Source organism: Eubalaena glacialis, chromosome 19, assembly GCF_028564815.1.
Source record: "Eubalaena glacialis isolate mEubGla1 chromosome 19, mEubGla1.1.hap2.+ XY, whole genome shotgun sequence".
NCBI lineage: Eukaryota > Metazoa > Chordata > Mammalia > Artiodactyla > Balaenidae > Eubalaena > Eubalaena glacialis.
Window position 1 is genome coordinate 1,363,596 of NC_083734.1, and position 14,569 is coordinate 1,378,164.

The 14,569-nt window shown below is 44.6% G+C and overlaps 1 protein-coding gene across 7 annotated transcripts in view; it reads right to left on the reverse strand.

Moving 5' to 3' along the window:
- Positions 1-13,993, reverse strand: part of DHRS7B (dehydrogenase/reductase 7B) — a 42,064-nt gene extending 28,071 nt beyond the window's left edge. For 6 of the 7 annotated variants that reach the window (XM_061175600.1, XM_061175601.1, XM_061175598.1 and 3 more), the window contains exon 1: positions 13,943-13,986. In XM_061175600.1, the coding sequence (XP_061031583.1) occupies positions 13,943-13,962 (20 nt within the window). In that variant the 5' untranslated portion in view covers positions 13,963-13,986. Of the gene's footprint in view, positions 1-3,016; positions 3,127-13,942 lie in introns of all 7 variants that reach the window. The other variant, XM_061175604.1, reaches the window with a different exon arrangement.
- Between the last annotated feature and the right edge of the window lie 576 nt (positions 13,994-14,569).

The following is a 14,569-nucleotide window of genomic DNA, read 5'->3' on the forward strand; positions in this document are numbered from 1 at the left end:
TTATACCAAAATGCTTCTTAAAACTGCTAGTTTCAGATATAACTGGAAGACAAGACTGGTGGTAAAAAAAAGGGAGTGGGAAAAAAATCTTGCTCACGAGTCCCAGCATTTGGAGATGAGCTTATAGCAGAGAGGGACAGTCAGCCCAGCAGTGCTGTGAGCCAGAGCCAAAAGCAGGACAGGCACGTGGAGAGAGGGGAGGCAGGCTCCACCCACCTGCACCAGCCACGCCCACTCACCCCCACACAGGAAGTGACCAGAGAGAGGAAGTCAGGAGCCCAGGTGTCCGCTTGTGTTTTCTCGCAGTACACACAACGGAGCTCCAGACCTAAGTCAAAAGAGTGTGAAGGTGAAAAGCCCCTTCACAGGTGCCTGTTACTTGGGCCAGGCGGCCGGAAAGTTTGTGGGTCTGCACTGCTCTCCTACTTTCTACTGAGGCTTTCGGAACCTCAAACTAGAAACAAGACCGTCACCGAGAAACCAACTCGGAGCAGGCACGTCACCTCTTATGCCATCTGTTCCATTCTCCACCCTTTAGCCAAAATTCTACATTGCATTTCACAGATGGAATCTGTTCCTAAGAGTCCTTTCTTCTCTCAGTTACAAAAATAAAATAAATTGAACCGTCAATAAAAACAAGTTGTTAGAATCTACTCAGAAACCACACATAGAAATTAAACCATTAAGAGCTACATGTGAAAACCAAAGGAGGGGATCTGAAAACCCTCCAAAATGAAAAATGATAATGAGGGACTTCCCTGGTGGCGCAGTGGTTAAGAATCTGCTTGCCAATGCAGGGGACACAGATTCGAGCCCTGGTCCGGGAAGATCCCACATGCCGCGGAGCAACTAAGCCCGTGTGCCCCAACTACTGAGCCTGCGCTCTAGAGCCCACGAGCCACAACTACTGAGCCTGTGTGCCACAACTACTGAAGCCCACGCCCCTAGAGCCCATGCTCCGCAACAAGAGAAGCCACCGCAATGAGAAGCCCACGCACCGCAACCAAGAGTAGCCCCCGCTCGCCGCAACTAGAGAAAGCCCGCGCACAGCAACAAAGACCCAGTGCAGCCAAAGATAAAATTAATTAATTAATTAATTAATTAATTTTTAAAAATGATAATGAGCTCAGGTCTGGAAGGATTAGTCATGAAATAAGTTGCCATGTTATGCACAAGAAAATCAGGCTAAAGGGCAGAGAGGGGTTCCAACTGGACGGCAGAACACCGAGGCCACAGGGCAAGGAAGGGCTTGGCAGCAAAAGCAGTCAGGCTCAGTTCCCACAGCCCACATCCACTCTTGTGTGTTAGCGCTGACAGCCAGCTGTTCTATTAAAGGTGACGTAAGCTACAGGTCATGCTTATGACCCATATCTGAAAATACGTATCTAATTTCAGAAAGTAAAAGCAGAGTAAAGCCACTCTTTCTTGGTCTCAAGTATATGAGAAGCAGCAGCTAAGGCCGTCTCTGACTGAAAAGAAAAGATAGCATCCTACCTCAGACAGCAGATACTTCGCTAGTGGCAGTTCCCGGCACCCATGTCTACTCTAGTCTTTTGACCCAGGGAAGAGTAACTTGGACCAGAGGCCAGAGGATACCTTCAGGTCAGCAGGCCCTCCCTGGAATGCTGGAACGAGCCATGAACGAGTGGGCTATGGGGTGTACTTTGGGATGCAGCCTTAGGGCCCCCAGTTTAAAGGAGTGCAGGCTGGCATTAGTGAAGACAGAACCAAAAGGAAGGCCTGCGAGTATTTCAGACCAGGTCCTGAGCATCCAGTCCTGGAAAACGAGCACTGCTCTCCAGTAAGATGCTGGGCCCCCGCTGCACAGCATGCGCAGCCTGGGAGGGTGGGATGAGAGGTGCTGAGCACAGCTCCAGACCCTGCAGCGTGGGCTCCTGACACGAGGACAGGGTGCTGGAGGCTAACCGTTTATTATGGGCCAAAGTCTTTGTTCAGTTTTTAAAAACATCACTTATGATAGCTACCTAGACACCTTGTCACAAAAAACAATTTTTGTTTTTTTTTTTGTTTTTTTTTTTAGTTTATTATTTATTATTGGCTGTGTTGGGTCTTTGTTGCTGCACACAGGCTTTCTCTAGTTGTGGCGAGCGGGGGCTACTCTTCATTGTGGTGCACGGGCTTCTCGTTGCAGTGGCTTCTCTTGTTGCGGAACACGGGCTCTAGGCACGCGGGCTTCAGTAGTTGTGGCTCGCGGGCTCAGTAGTTGTGGCTCGCAGGCTCTAGAGCTCAGGCTCAGTAGTTGTGGTGCAAGGGCTTAGCTGCTCCGCGGCATGTGGGATCTTCCCGGACCAGGGCTCGAACCCGTGTCCCCTGCATTGCCAGGTGGACTCTCAACCACTGCGCCACCAGGCAAGTCCCACAATTTTGGTTTCTAATGTGCTTTATAAAATGAATTTAGTGTTACTGGAAGATGCCTGAGTGATCTTGCCCTCTTTCCCAGAGCACACAAGAGGCCCAGACCCCTCGACAGAAACCACACAAGGCGCTCACTGTGGGTGTAAAGCAGAAAAAGCACCAAGTTGGCACTGCGGAGCAGGGTTCAAGTTCACCCTGTCATGTCCCTGCTGTGTGACGCAAGCAGATTTATTCTCTGCAACTAAGTGTCCTAACTTCAAAATGGGGGTGATTATTCCAATGAGAAACCACATGGGAAGCACTTTGTAAATGCTAAGGTCCTGCCGACTCATAAGCTAACTGAAAAAAAGCAATAAAGCATTTCCAGAGAGGATTTCAGACAGGAACTGAGCAAAGGCAGCCAGGCAGGCAGCTGGGTTTTTTTAGCTGCACCATGCGGCATGTGGGATCTTAGTTTCCTGACCAGGGATCAAACCTGCGTCCCCTTCATTGGAAGCATGGAGTCTTAACCACTGGACCACCAGGTAAGTCCCCAGACAGGCAGCTTTAATGGCGTTTCGTAAAAAGACCAAGCTCCCTACTTTACATCCACACCTCACGTGCTGAGCATCCTCTCAGCTCCAGGATGGCTCTGGCTCACCTGTTCACCTAAGGCACATGAGATGCCATTCACACTGGGTGCTGGCGGGGCCGGGGTTGCATGGCGATGGACCAAGGAGACGTGGGTCCTGACCTCATGAAGCTCACCGCCTAGACAGACAGAGTGGCGATAAACAAAGAAACACAAAAATTAAACGACTGGAATTGTGATAAGATGGCCTGTCTAGAGGACGAGCCTCACCTGAAACTTTGATTCAAAGTCAAAACCACCCAAGCTGGTGTGCTGGCCACATGGCACACAACCAGCCCAGGGCAGCCCTAGCTAGTGACTCCTCCGTTTTAGGAGAGAACACTTTCTAACCCATTCCATGAGACAAGCATTACCCTGATACCAAGAAAAAACACTGTAAGAAAACTACAGAACAATATCCCTTTTGAAGAGTGACACCAAACTCCTCAACAAAAAAAACTAACAAACTGAATTTAGCAGCATAGTAAAAGGATTACACATCCTGACCACGTGGGATTTGTTCCTGGAATGCAAGGATCCTACAACATATGAAGATGATCAACAATATGCCACATCAACTGAAGGAAAAAACCACACGATCAACTCAATTGATGCAGAAAAAGCATTTGATAAAATTTAACACCCTTTCATGATAAAAGCACTCAACAAGTAGGAATACAAGGAAACTACTCAACACAGTAAGAACCATACATTAAAAACCTACATCAAACATCAGACTCAATGGTAAAAGACTGAAAGCTTTTCCTCCAAGATCAGGAACAAAGCAAGGATGCCAACTTTCACCACCTCTATTCAACATAGTACTGAAAATTCTAGCCAGAGCAATCAGGAAAGAAAAAGAAATAATAGGCATCTAAATTGGAAAGGAAGAAGTAAAATTATCTGTTTGCAGGTGATATGATCTTGTATGTAGGAAACCCTAAGGACTCCACAAAAATGTGTTTAAAATGTGTTAGAATAAATTTATTCAGCAAAGTAGCAGGACACAAAGTCAACACAAAAAAATCAGTTGTATCTCTATACATGCAAAAGCAATTCCATTTACAATAACAACTAAAAGAATTAAATACTTAAGAACTAACTTAACCAAGGAGGTGAAGACTTGTACAATGAAAACTGCAAAATATTGCTGAAAGAAATTAAACAAGACATAAATGAATGGAAATACATCCCATGTTCATGGAGTGGAACACTTATTACTATTAAAATGTCAATACCAATCAAAGCAACCTGCAGATTCAATTCAATCCCTATCAAAATCCCAACAATGCCTTTTGCAGAAAGAGAAAAACTCATCCTAAAATTCACATGGAATCTCAAAGGTCCCTGAATAGTCAAAAGAATCTTGGAAAAGAACAAAGAAGCTAGAAGAACCACTTCCTGATACCAAAACTTACTATAAAGCTAGAGTAATCAAAACAGTGTGGTGTTGGCACAAAGACAGACATAGACCAATGGAATAGAGAGCCCAGAAATAAATCTTTGCATATATGGTCAAATAATTTTTGACAGGAATGTCAAAACCATTCAATGGGGAAAAGATAGTCTTTCAAACAAATGATGCTAAGAAAACTGGATATCCAGTGACTTACCTGGCAGTCCAGTGGTTAAGACTGTGCTTTCACTGCATGGGGCATGAGTTTGATCACTGGTTGGGGAAATAATATCCCACATTCCACATGGCACAGCCAAAAAATAAATAATTTAATTTAATTTAATTTTAAAAAAAACTGGAGGGGCTTCCCTGGTGGCGCAGTGGTTGAGAATCTGCCTGCCAACGCAGGGGACACGGGTTCGAGCCCTGGTCTGGGAAGATCCCACATGCCGCGGAGCAACTGGGCCCGTGAGCCACAACTACTGAGCCTGCGCGTCTGGAGCCTGTGCTCCGCAACAAGAGAGGCAGCGATAGTGAGAGGCCCGCGCACCGCGATGAAGAATGGCCCCCGCTCGCCGCAACTAGAGAAAGCCATCGCACAGAAACGAAGACCCAACACAGCCAAAAATAAATTAATTAATTAAAAAAAAAAAACCTGGATATCCACTTGCAAAAGAACAAAATTGGACCCTTATACAAAAATTAACTCAAAATGGATCAAGGATGTAAATGTAAGACCTAAAACATGTTTCTTACAAGAAAACATAGGCAAAAGCTTCATGACATTGGATTTGGTAATGATTTCTTGGATAAGACTCTATAAACACACAGGTAGCAAAAGAAAAACTAGATAAATTGGTTCATGAATATTTTTAAATGTTGTGCAGTAAAAGACACTATTCACAGAGTAAAAAGATAACCCACAGGGTAGCAGAAAACGTTTTCAAATCATATACCTAATAAGGGAGCAATATCTAAAATAGAGAACTGCTAAAATTTAAAACAAAACAAAAACTCAAACACAAAAACAACCTGATTCAAAAATGGGCAAAGGGGGCTTCCCTGCTGGCACATTGGTTAAGAATCTGCCTGCCAATGCAGGGGACACGGGTTCGAACCCTGGTCCGGGAAGATCCCACATGCCACGGAGCAGCTAAGCCCGTGCGCCACAACTACTGAGCCTGCACTCTAGAGCCTGCGAGCCACAACTACTGAGTCCATGTGCTACAACTACTGAAGCCCGCGCGCCTAGAGCCCGAGCTCCACAACAAGAGAAGCCACCACAATGAGAAGTCCACGCACCACAACGAAGAGTAGCTCCCGCTCGCCGCAACTAGAGAAAGCCCGCATGCAGCAATGAAGACCCAATAAATTAAAAAAAAAAAAAAAATAGGCAACGGACTTGAACAGACATTTCTCAAAAGAAGACATAAAAACAGCCAATAAGTATATGAAAAGATGCTCAATATCACTAGTCATTAGTGAAATGCAAATAAAAACTATAATGAGATACCACCTCACACCCATTAGAATGACTACTATCAAAAAACCAGAAAATGGTAAGTGGGAGGATATGGAGAAATTAGAACCCTATGCACTGTGGGTGAGAATGTAAAACAGTATGGCCACTGAAAAAAAAGTATGGAGGTTCCTCAATAAAATTAAAAATAGAATTATCATATGATCCAGCAATTCCGCTGCTGGGTATATACTCAAAAGAATTGAATGCAGGTTCTCGAAGAGATATCTGTACACCCATGTTCACAGCAGCACTATTCACAATAGATAAAACACAGAAACAACCCAAGCGTCCACCAACCAATGAATGGATAAGCAAAATGTGGTATGTACATACAATGGGATATCACTCAGCTTTAAAAAGGAAGGAAACTCTGACACATGCTACAATATGGATGAACCTTGAGGACATTATGCTAAGTGAAATAAGCCAGACACAAAAGCAAATACTGTGTGAGTCCACTTACATGAGATACTTAGAGTAGTCAAATTCTTAGAGACAGAAAGTAGAATGGGAGTTGCCAGGGGCTGGGAGCAGGGAGGGAAATGGGGAGTGATTTTTTAATGGGTACAGAATTTCAGTTTTGCAAGATGAAAAGAATTCTGGAGACAGATGGTGGTGATGGTGGCACAACATTATAAATGTATTTAACACTTCTGAACTATACACTTAAAAATGGTTAAGATGGTAAATTCAAATTATGTATATTTTATTACCATAAAAAATTTTTAAGTGTGTCATTCATAAAGGATTAAACATTAAATGCTGTCTAATTTCAAGTAGGCTCATGGTTGAAATCTAATTATTTTAAAATTCTAACAAATTAGTTTCCTCATGAATTTAGATAAATTATTTGCCTCTGCCCACTGTTCTCTCTCTTAGACAGTTTATTTAGGGTGATGGTTCACTCTGAGTTCCAAGGGTTTTTTTTTATTATTAATTTATTTATTTACTTATTTGTCTGTGCCGGGTCTTAGTTTCAGCATTCGGGATCTTCGTTATGGCATTCGGGATCTTTAATGGCGGCATGCAAACTCTTAGTTGTGGCATGTGGGATCTAGTTCCTGACCAGGGATCGAACCCAGGCCCCCTGCATTGAGAGTGCGGAGTCCTAGCCACTGGACCACCAGGGAAGTCCCCCAAGTTATTTTTGGAACTGGAAAACATAATTGTGAAATTTAACTAGGAAATGCCCTTTACTCTGAAGCAGTTTTTAATAATGCTTCCACTTAAAACTTAGAGTGTCCTGACTTTAATGCCAGAAAACACATGGAAAGGAATCTCACGTTCTGGAGGAATAAAGGAGGAGGGAAGCATAATAACCTGAGAGGGTTTTCCAGAGCCAACTTCTAAGCTTTCATTTAAAATAGCCTAGCCGGTGACCTATCACTTTATTTCCCAGCATCCCACGAAATAGCTCCCTAAGGACACGGCCACGTCGCCTCAGGACATGTCCACAGTAAGCCATCAAACAATTTGTTTATTTCACCAAACACTGTTGGCAGATTTACTTTTCCCCATACATATTCCCCTCCTTACTTCTCTCTCAGAGCCTTTTCAGAATTGAAAAAAATTACTTGGCAAATTCCAGAGCCCATATTAAAAGAAGAAAAATACCTTAAATCGAAAACATATTTTGTACATTCACCATGTTTATTGCTAGGGTATGTAACAGCATAAAGGCTTTTTTTTTTTTTCTATTTTCTAAGTGCTTTTATTATAATGGGTATTGAATTTTTTGACAGGCTTTTCAGCATCTAGAGAAATAATCATATCATTGTTCCTAACACTTAATAATGCTGTATAAGATACTAATCAATTTCCCAATATTGAACCAACCTTGCATTCATGGAATACATCCCACTTGCTCATTTTATTTTCTTTGAAACAAAAGGAAAAAAACCACTCAAGGAGAATTAGGCAGTTACCTAAAAAAAGACTGCTCATAAGCCATTTCCCATAAATGAAATAGAAATCTTTTAGCAAACAAGTGAGTTTTTAAAGAATGGCTTTGACTTTTACATTATGGTAAATTAATGGGCAAAGAACAGTCTTTTCAATAAATGATGCTGGAACAACTGGATATCCACAAACTAAAGAATAAAGTTGGAACCTTACAGAACACAATATATAAAAATTAACTCAAAATGATCAAAGACCTAAATGTAAGAGCTAAAATTATAAAATACTTTAAAGAATATTTAAGTGTAAATCTTCACGATCTTGGATTAAGCAATGATTTCTTAGCTATGACACTACAGCAAAAGCAACAAAAGAAAAAAATAAATTGAACATCAAAATTTAAAACTTCTGTGCTTCAAAGAAAACTATCAAAAAGTGAAGACAACCAACAGAATGGGAGAAAATATTTGCACATCATGTATCTCATAAGGGTCAAGTGTCCAGAATATAAAAAGAACTCTTGCAACACAAGAATAAAAGATAACCCAGATAAAAAATGAGCTGTTTCTTCTCTAAACTTTCTTTTCCAAAGAAGATATACTAGGTGAAAAACTGAAAGCATTTCCTCTAAGATCAGGAACAAGACAAGGATGTCCACTCTCACCACTACTATTCAACATAGTTTTGGAAGTCCTAGCTACGGCAATCAGAGAAGAAAAAGAAATAAAAGGACTACAAATTGGAAAAGAAGAAGTAAAACTGTCACTGTTTGCAGATGACATGATACTATACATAGAGAATCCTAAAGATGCCACCAGAAAACTACTAGAGCTAATCAATGAATTTGGTAAAGTTGCAGGATACAAAATTAATGCACAGAAATCTCTTGCATTCCTATACACTAATGATGAAAAAAGGCTGATTACAGCAAACAAGTTCAAACTACTGGTAAGCAATGTTCAATCACTTCAGCTGCCATCAGCGGTCTCTCCCTCCAGCAAGCAGTTTAGTGGCCAAGTCTCAGGTTACTGTGAACTTAAGAAGATGGAAGGGATAGCTCAGGTAGAATCTAAAAGAGAGTTTGTTGAACTTCCTACCTCGGTGAGTGGAAAGCAGCTTCCAAGCTAAATTTACATGCCATTCAATCTCAATTTCCATCCCCACATTTATGACCTTCCAGAATAGATTAGTGGAGAGTTCATTTCTGCATTAAAATCCTAACTTTATCTACCAAATATCTCATATATGAAGAACCGGTGTTAAAAACAAGAAAATATGCTCAAAGTGGAGTCACCGATGCTGAGCCCCACATCACCAAACTTCACTTATTTAGTTTCAGCCTCTCCCAGAAATGGAATCTTAAACCAGGGAATCAGGAATCGCCTGGTCAGCACAGTGAGGTCATATGCCTGGCGGACCCCTGCATCCCTTAAAGGGGGGTGACCTCGCCACAACCAACCTGCTTTTTCCCAGGTAGAGCTTCCTGTTCCCGCTCCTTCTGCCTGTAAAAGTCTTTCACTTTGTACAGCTCCTCGGAGCTCCTCTCTATCTGCTAGATGGGAGGCTGCCCGATTCATGACTCAAAGAAAGCCAGTAAGATCTTTAAAACGTACTCAGTTAGGGACTTCCCTGGTGGCGCAGTGGTTAAGACTCCGCCTGCCAGTGCAGGGGACACGGGTTCAAGCCCTGGTCCGGGAAGATCCCACATGCCGCGGAGCAACTAAGCCCGTGAGCCACAACTACTGAGCCTGTGTCCCACAACTACTAAATCCCGCACGCCCTAGAGCCCATGCTCTGCAACAAGAGAAGCCACCGCAATGAGAAGCCCGTGCACCACAACGAAGAGTAGCCCCCGCTCGCCGCAACCAGAGAAAGCCCACGCGCAGCAACGAAGACCCAACACAGCCAAAAATATATATATTAATTAATTTTAAAAAAATTTACTCAGTTGAATTTTATGTTTTTAACAATGGGTAGGAGTGAGAAATGACATTATTGACATTAAAGAGGACAAGTCCTGGAAGGGTTAACTACCAGAGACAAGAGTTCTGGCTGGAAACCAGCAGGATCCGGATCTATATTTTTCTTTAAATCAATGTACAAGGAATTATGGGCTAGATTTGACCACCTGCAGGCATCCTAACGATGCACAACTACATGGAACTCACCTAAAGATCATCTCCAGAACAATTCCCACACTGAGAGAGCTCCAGTCCAACATTTTACTGCACTGTTTAAGTAAATTTTTTAAACTGACTTTTCCCTGTTGCAAAAAGGGAAAGAGATTTTTCTCTCTCCTTCTTCTTAGAGCATTTCTTTGAAAAACCCAGAGTTTGTAAATCCTTCCTCTGTCCCTTTGGTATGTAAGCAAACCTTTTTAAAGGCTAAATAAGCTAGCTCCAGCCACAAGTAAAACCCAAGAATTTTTTTCTGAAGGGCCTGGGAGCCATCTCTCTTAAGGTAACATCGTGGGAGTTTAGCCTAGGCACCTCGACTACCTGCTCATAGAAATTAAGGATGTTTTATTTTTCTTTCAGAGAAAGGCTACTGACTAGCACAGACGGCCACCCCAATCACCAGGTAAATTTAGGATGAAAACACATACAGCAAATGGTGTTGTCTAGTCTTTTTACAAGAGGACAAATTACCATTAATCTTGAGATTACGTATGTAATGGGCTGTAAGTGGTGGGGTTTTTTTTTTTCTGTTTTTGTAGTCTCATTTGCAGATTACCTGTGTTGTATCCCAGTTTCGGTTAATGCTTGAATAACAGAATTCTTTTCTTTTTGCATTTGTGGAGAGCATTTCCTAGGTTGGCAGAAGATTTTATTTTTACCTTTCCCCAACATAAATGTCGAGAAATTCTACTCTCACTGGACCACCTCACAGGTCCCACCCTGACAGCTCCCTCAGTAAGGAAAGGTGGGGACTTGCCTGGCGGTCCAGTGGTTAAGACTCCACGCTTCACGGGTTCGATCCCTGGTCAGGGAACTAAAATCCTACAGGCCCCACAGCACAGCCCCCCCCCCAAAAAAATGGGAAAGGTGTTCTTCTCTGACAAGAGCTTTAGAGACTCAGCCATTCTGGTCATGTGAGTGCCAGACCCTCCTACATCCCTACCTTTGTGACACCCCACCTGGATCATTTCAAAGACGTCTTACTCAAAACTGAACTCATGTCCTTCCTCTGAGTTCCGATCTCAGATACACAGGCCAGAAAAAGAATCAGCCCTGAACCTCCCTCTTCCATCTTACCCCAGAGTGAACCTATTACCAAGTCCCACTGACCCTACCTTTTAAACAGCCCTCACACCCATCGACTTCCGCCTCCGCCGAGGGAGAAGCCAGAGTGATCTTTCATAAACACACACCTGCTGGTTCTACTCCCTGACTGAGACTCTTCAGTGGCCTCCCACCATCCTTAGGAGAAGCGCCAGATACTTGGCATGACCTGTGAGGCCTGCATGGTCTGACCCCTGCCTACCTCTCCAACCCCATCTCCCTGACTCGCTCCCCCTCCCTCTCCATCCTCCAGCCCCAACTGGGAGCTTAAGCTCCAGGAGGACACAGACCATGTCTATTTGCTCACACTATGTCCCTAGCACAGTGCCTAGCACATAGTAGATGGTAAACAAACACATCTAAAGAATAATATTGGTAAAACAACTGTAGCATCTTAAATGGAAAGCAAATAAAACATGAATTAAATTAATAACTATCCTTACACGTTTGTATCCTAGGTAGCTAACACAGGACTTGGACCATCGGGAGACTAAAAATTGTTAAATAATTTTGCAAAGCAGAGACAAATAGGGTGAAATACAATACTGGCACTCCTGTCTATTCAGCTTTGCCACACAAGTAACCAACACTGAGCAAGTGTCACACTGAGGTCTCTGCCCCTTCGCACATCCGTCCCCACCCAGGGCAACCAGAGGCCTAACCATGTCTGAAGAAGGAGACCAGGAGTTGGAACACAGACACGGTTTGTGGAGTTGATTATATGTCCTGGGAAGCAAATAAACCCTGGGGCGCAGCACTGCTCAGATGGGATCCAACCTGTGTCCGCTTCTGCCTTGGAAGCACTCTCCACTGCCGGCCACATGGGTCGCTCCGAAACTACCAGACACAGCCCCTCCGACCCTCGAGGCCTCACGTGCGTCCCTCCTTCTCTTCACTCTTCTCTTTGCCCAATTTAACTCCAACTCAGTCCTTAAGGTCTCAGCTGAATACTATCGCCTCAGGAAAGGCGACCCTGTCCCTCCTCACCCCGCCTGCTGCCACTGACCCCATTATATATTCTTACAGCGCCCTCTACTGTCTCCTATGGCGGGTACCACGACCACAGCCAATATTTAGTTGGTCATTTTCTATTTTCTGTGTGTCTCCCTTGCTAGACTCATTGCTTATGAGTTGCTACTTCAACTCAAGTTGCTACCTGAAGACAGGGGCTGTGTCTGCTTTGGCCATCAGTGTATCCCCAACACCTAGCACCTGCTGGTACAGACCAGCTGTTCAATAAATATCTGTGAAGTGAAGGAATGAATGAAATACATAGACAAGCACTAGCTTTTGGAGTGACATGGAATTGGCTCTGCCCTTACTAGTTCAGTGCTAAATTTCTTCCCATCTCTGAGTCCATTTCTTCCACTATAAATGAAGACAGGACTTCCCTGGTGGCGCAGTGGTTGAGAATCCACCTGCCAACGCAGGGGACACGGGTTCGAGCCCTGGTCCGGGAAGATCCCACATGCCGCGGAGCAACTAAGCCCGTGCGCCACAACTACTGAGCCTGCGCTCTAGAGCCCGTGAGCCACAACTACTGAGCCTGCGTACTGCAACTACTGAAGCCCGCGCACCTACAGTCCGTGCTCCGCAACAAGAGAAGCCACCGCCATGAGAAGCCCGCGCACAATGAAGAGTAGTCCCCTCTGGACACAACTAGAGAAAGCCCACGCACAGCAACGAAGACCCAACGCAGCCAAAAATAAATAAATAAACTTTTTAAAAATATTTTAAAAAAATAAATTCTTGAGCAAGGACCTCTTCAGAAGCAACCCCTGTACTAGAATGAGTTTGTTTTATACAGAAGCCTAGTTTTAAAAGCCTGCTTCCCTCACTTATTTGCTGTGGGTGCTCTCAGCACCCGAAACTGGGCTGGAGAATATGGAGATACCACTCACTATACTCTCTCGTGCTGAGGAATAAGAGATATCTACAACAGTCATTTTGGTGGGTGCTCAAAAAAGTTAGTTCCCTGCCTATCCTTAAGAATTAGATCACTTTTGCTAATTCTATCCCTGTATCACCAAGTTGAGGATCCCTTTTTCTATCTGCCACTTTTCTAGAAACTGACTTCCTCTGTTTTCCCCACACACAGGTTGGAAGACGTGAAAAGCACTTCCTGGTAATTCCATTAAGAGAAGCAAGTATTATGTTCACTAAACACGTGTATATGAAGCTCGAAAATTATTTCGTTAACTATTTCGTAACAAAAGTAACTCGTCAATTCTCAAATCACCATAGCAATGGAAACTAAAAAGAGGGTTGTACGGGTACCATTTGTTGAGCACCTATTCTGTGCCAAACGCTAGCTGAGTACCACCCATGCGCAATCTCACCACGCTTCTCGACAACCTCATTGGGGGGGGGGGGCGTTTTATTCCCAAAGTTACAGCTGAGGACACTGGTCCAAGCCGCACAGCTTGGGAACGGCAGAGCAAGGGCAGGAGGAGCAAGAGATGCCGTGGCCACCCCGCGGGTACGCAGCAGGCAGCACCCCGCCCTGCCTCCGAACAAAGGTACCTGCTGCGCTAACTCTGCACCGGCTAGGTGCCGCCAGTCTCACCCGCGCACGGCGCGGAATCGGGGAAATCGGGTCCGCCGCCTGCCTACACCCACTTGCAGCCGCGCAAACCGAGGCTCAAAGCTCAGCGAAGGCGCGGCTCCCCATCCAGAAAACGCTGAGCCCGGACTCCGGCGCGGGCGCCCCTCCGGGTCCGCGGCCTCCGCTCGGCCTCCACATCACTTCTCGCCCCTCAACGGGCGAGACGAGCTCGAGCCGGGACCTGCCGCGCGCCTCAGCTCGGGGCGGGACCTCGCGCCCCTCGCCACCGAGGCTCCCCCGCCCGCAGCCCTACCTGCTCGCTGCGGAGGCCATGGCGAATCAACCCCATCCTCCCGCCTCTCCGGTGACGTATTTTTCCCTCGCCCAGCCGTGAGGCTGCGCATGCGCGCTGGGCGGGCGCGCCTCAAGGCGCAGGTAGGAGGGGCCGGATGCGGAGGTCTGAATTGCGTCCTCCAGCCTAAGTGCGGTCCCTCCATCTTCCAGAGGGAAATTCGGAAGGTCACGGTTTGCGTTCTGTGCACTCTTGGGGAATATATTTTTCTCCTTCACCTTGGTAACAGTGCCAGCTGTGCTTGTCTTTCCAGAGGCATCTTATGTGTGGTCAAGCAATTATGTATATATTCAGCATTCTCCCCACCGTCCCTTGTTATACAAACAACATAATACTCTACACACTGCTTTTATTCACTTTAGTCAATTAACATACCATGGAAGTCCTCACAAGTATCCACAAAATCTGAAAACAAGAGCGAAATTTTAATGACAGCAGATTTTGCATTAGAAACCCAGAAGCCAGAAGAAAGTGACGCAACATTTTTCAAGTGCAACTCAAAATTCTACATCCAGCAAAAATATCCTTCAGAAATGAAAGGGAAACAGACATTATCACATGAAGGAAAACTAAGAGAATCTGTCGCCA